Source organism: Athene cunicularia (assembly GCF_003259725.1).
Source record: "Athene cunicularia isolate RWA chromosome 6 unlocalized genomic scaffold, athCun1 chr6_part1, whole genome shotgun sequence".
Lineage (NCBI taxonomy): Eukaryota > Metazoa > Chordata > Aves > Strigiformes > Strigidae > Athene > Athene cunicularia.
This window is the reverse complement of record NW_020799105.1, coordinates 9,169,515-9,173,413: the sequence shown is the minus strand read 5'-3', so window position 1 is coordinate 9,173,413 and position 3,899 is coordinate 9,169,515. Positions and strand designations below refer to the sequence as shown.

The 3,899-nt window shown below is 41.9% G+C and overlaps 1 protein-coding gene and 1 long non-coding RNA gene across 8 annotated transcripts in view; one reads left to right on the top strand and one right to left on the bottom strand.

Annotated features, from left to right (window-relative positions):
• The window catches only part of CPEB3 (cytoplasmic polyadenylation element binding protein 3), a 97,762-nt gene that overhangs the window by 86,430 nt on the left and 7,433 nt on the right, over positions 1–3,899 (bottom strand). For 5 of the 7 annotated variants that reach the window (XM_026851206.1, XM_026851207.1, XM_026851211.1 and 2 more), the window contains exon 2: positions 2,274–3,184. In XM_026851206.1, coding sequence (XP_026707007.1) covers positions 2,274–3,184 — 911 coding nt within the window. Of the gene's footprint in view, positions 1–2,273; positions 3,185–3,410; positions 3,542–3,788; positions 3,883–3,899 lie in introns of those variants that run through there. The other 2 variants (XM_026851210.1, XM_026851208.1) reach the window with 2 other exon arrangements.
• LOC113481502 overlaps positions 3,613–3,899 on the top strand; it is a 2,282-nt gene continuing 1,995 nt past the window's right edge. The window contains exon 1 of the long non-coding RNA XR_003398689.1: positions 3,613–3,708. This is a non-coding gene — a long non-coding RNA (uncharacterized LOC113481502). The remainder of the gene's footprint in view (positions 3,709–3,899) is intronic.

Here is a 3,899-nt window from a genome sequence, read left to right as displayed (position 1 = left end):
GGGAGAGGGCGGGACAGAGGAAAGAAGAAATAAAAAAGGCAACCAGAACCCAGGAAGCAAATATTGAACTCCTACATGAATTTGAATTTAATTTTTAAGAGTGTAACTAAAAAGTTGCCTCTTATCGATAATATGGTTTCAAGACTTCTTTGGCAATTTGTTATGTATAGGAGTAATCAACGTTAACCCAGATTACAATCTTGTATGCAAAATTCAGCAGTTTGTATTAAAGAAAAGCCTATAGGGGAAAAAAAAAAAAACCAAAAACAACCATGTTTTCTGAGTCTCTGAAATCAGACTGTTATTCCAGCTGGTGCTAAGAGTAGTCCAAGTATTTGCTTTCAGCAGAACAGGAAAATACCAGGTTAAATTCACAAAGAAGGAAACAAGTTTCCAAATTTACATATTGGCTAATACCTTAGCTTTTCAAAACCTTAAAGTCAAAGTAACTTTTCTTTAACAACATTTATCTACTTTTTTCCTAGTGATGACTAAATATCTGCTAGTTTAATTTGTGACAATTTACAGTCACAATAATAAAGTTGTGTATTCTTTAAAGATGTATCTCACTGACTAAACCACATTTACTGTTGTTCTCCCTACTAATTCAAATCTATCAGAATTTGTAATGTAGACATGTAGACAATTTAATTAAAAGAATGATTGTAAACTGAAACACATTTTCCACTCCTAAAAAACGAGTGAGAGCTATATTCATTAGCTTTTTCTGTTGCTGTGGTCTGTGCAACATAGTAGTTTAACCAGGCACCTTGTGCCTGAAGTATAATCTTTCTCCAGACTTCAGTGCTTCAGAGACATTTGACCAGCAGTTCACCAGAAGCCACTCCGCCTTCATTTAGGGTAGCCAATAAAAATTAGCAACTCTCCCTTTAAACAGAATGAAGCAGCAAAATGAAATTTCAGGTCTGACTATAAGGTGCCCTCTTTGAATGGGACTGGAAAGTGCACAGGAATGCATATATTTTACTTCAGCAATGTCTTAAAGTAAGGGGGGGGGGGGGGGGGGGGGGCGGTGTTTGGTGATTTTCTAAAAAATTTTGTTCTAATACTGTCAATCTAGATGCTATTCTTGCCACACTGATAAGTTTAAAATGTTTGAGAGTTCATACTTTGTTGAGAAGGCAATTACCAAAAGAGAAAGCATAAATGAATGATCTCACTATATTTCAAAACAGAAAATTTCTATCTGTCCGAGACTAAAAAAGCTATCCTAGAAGAAATTTGAGATTCACTTCACCGTGTATAGATACAACTGCAAGTGCATGCTCCGCTTTTTTCAACCTAAAATGGATTTCACACCATGACAGGTTTCATTCTGCATTAAAATTGCAAATCTTCTATGTGGCCCAGTTTCAGCTGCAATTGATCTGCTTTGTCGTCATAGATAAAAAAAAACAGTGAAGGGCACTGCAGCTTTAAATATTTCAGAGCTATGTAGCTAGTAAATAGACTCCATTGCAATATGGCTCTGAAGGTCGTGTCCTATTGTCTCTTTTCTCTGCAAATATTTTGAACATCATAAAATGGTTTATTTTATACAATACTTCCCTACATTTCTACATCCCATCAATTGTATCAGGCATTTCCTTACTGGAAAGGACAGATACGCCACTCTTTCCATATACACCCACGCTGCTTCTAGATGTATTCAAAACGTCCACTGTGAATCTAACAGCAGGGTGCACACATATCAGATGTATGCAGCTTTTCATATGTATAACTTATGCGAACAGACTCACCATTAAATCCCACCACAACATAAGGACAATTAGTTATTTCAACAATGATAAAATAATTAACTGGATTTCAGGTCAAGAAGCATCTTTGCTTAAAATTAATCTGCCAGTTAGAAAACTGAAGCCAGCAATTTTAACATCTCCTGTTTCTCACATACAGGATAATATAAAAAAAATTATAAAACACAGCACCATGAGAACATAATCTGCCAAACCTGTTTTTCATGAAGGCAGGCTACTACCTTTCGGATGCTGAAAAAATCTGACAATCCCCCCACCCCCAAACCCCCGTCACATTTAGGAATAAGTTACAAGAAAAATAAGACTATAAACCTTAACAGGATTTAGAATCTTTGTGTATGCACTCACTACAAACAGCCCCCCTTCTTTCATATAACTATTTGATGCAAATATGAGTTATGGAGATGCCTCCCAGATAGAACATGAAAGACACCCCTGCAAAAACACAACTCTGTGATAGCTGTCATCATGTAGAAGGTGCATGTAGTTATTTACCTGAAAAGGCAACAGATTGTTGCCATTGTCCGTCCTGAACGCGTTGTCTTCCATCCAGGATTTGGGGGTTAAGGGTGCAGCCCGTGGGAACTTCGGAGGGGCAATGACATTGCTGGAGAATGGTTTTTTAAGGGGTGAAATGGGATTGAGGGGGGAGGGTACACCGACCCCCACTCCCACACCAACACCCACTCCAACTGCCCTTCGAGGGTCCCTACCAGCCTGCAGCCCACCCCAAGGGTTGGAAGGTGTACTCCAAGCAGCATTTTGATGGTTATTCCAGCTGGAGGAGGAAGAGGAAGAGGCAGAGGAGGAAGACGGTTTGCTGGTCATGATGGGCTGATGGCTGTAAGCAGCATTTCTCTGGGCAAAAGGTGCCTGATTAGGGCTTACAGGTGACCTCCGCTGCTGCTGCTGCTGAGCTTGCTGCTGCTGCTGCTGATGTTGGTGGTGTTGAGTCTGAGCTAGGCCAATTTGAGGCGAGAAAGTGCCACCAAACACAGGGTTGACATGGTGTGGAAAATTCTGGAAAAGCATTGTCCCATTGACTGGAGTAATCCCTTGGAAAAAGCTATCATCCACCGTGTTTGTGGTCCCTGTAGACCAGGTGCTGCCGAAGGAGGGAGACAAGGAGGTGCCGGCTGCAGGTTCTTGTTGAGGCTGGTGAAAGCTCAAGCCAGGCAAAATGGGAGACTCCATCTGCATCTTCTCCTTGCTATTTTGGGAAGAAGCCGATGTGCCGATACTAGTCACTGAACTGCTGTCTTCTGGTTTGGGTGTCTCCGATGAGATGGGTGTAGAGGGGGCTTCTGCTGAGTTTGGATCTTGCTGCTGCTGCTGCTGCTGCCGCTGCTGCTGGGGCTGGGCTTTGCTTTTGTCCATCAGTAAATCATCCTGCATGGTTTGCGCAGCTGAAACAGTAAGGGAAAAAAACCACAAAGACAGATTATTAACATTGTCATTCATACCACAAACCAGGCTGTGTTATTCATTTGCTGGCCAAAAATCTCGTCCTGTCGCTTGTGCTATGCTACAGCAAATTGCAAGGCAAACCCGTAATCTTCCCCCTCCCCCATTTAGGAATATGTAACCTTTGGTAGGGCTAAATTGCCTTTAAAAAATTTTAAGATGCTTCACCCTTTTTGATGCCTTGTTTCCCTTCAGTCTAAATGAGAGATGTGCTTATAGGGCAGAGATATACAGCAATTTCGCCACGTCTCTTTTCTCTTACACCGGAACTCAGAGCTCTCACCCTGCAATGAGAAACTGATTCTGGTTCCTGTTTTTCCAAGCACCCTCCTCCTCCTCCACCTCCTCCCCCTGGTTATTTGCATACGTCAATAAATACTGCTGCGTCCTTCAGCAAGGTTAAAAAGACACCAGTCTTCACTCTTCTCCACCCCCTTTTCTATTAGAGGACCTTTAAAGGAGCCGGGTACCGATTTTCCTTAATTAACAAATAAGCTTTCAATTATTTAAATTTATCAGAGAGAAAGCAGACACGAAATCTCGCACCGATACGGGAGGGGTTCTCAGCTGCACGATCGTTTTCTGGCCTTTTTCTGCCGCACAGCTCGCTGCTTGCTTACGGCATGGGAAGCGATCGCAATGACGGGGGAGGGGGGG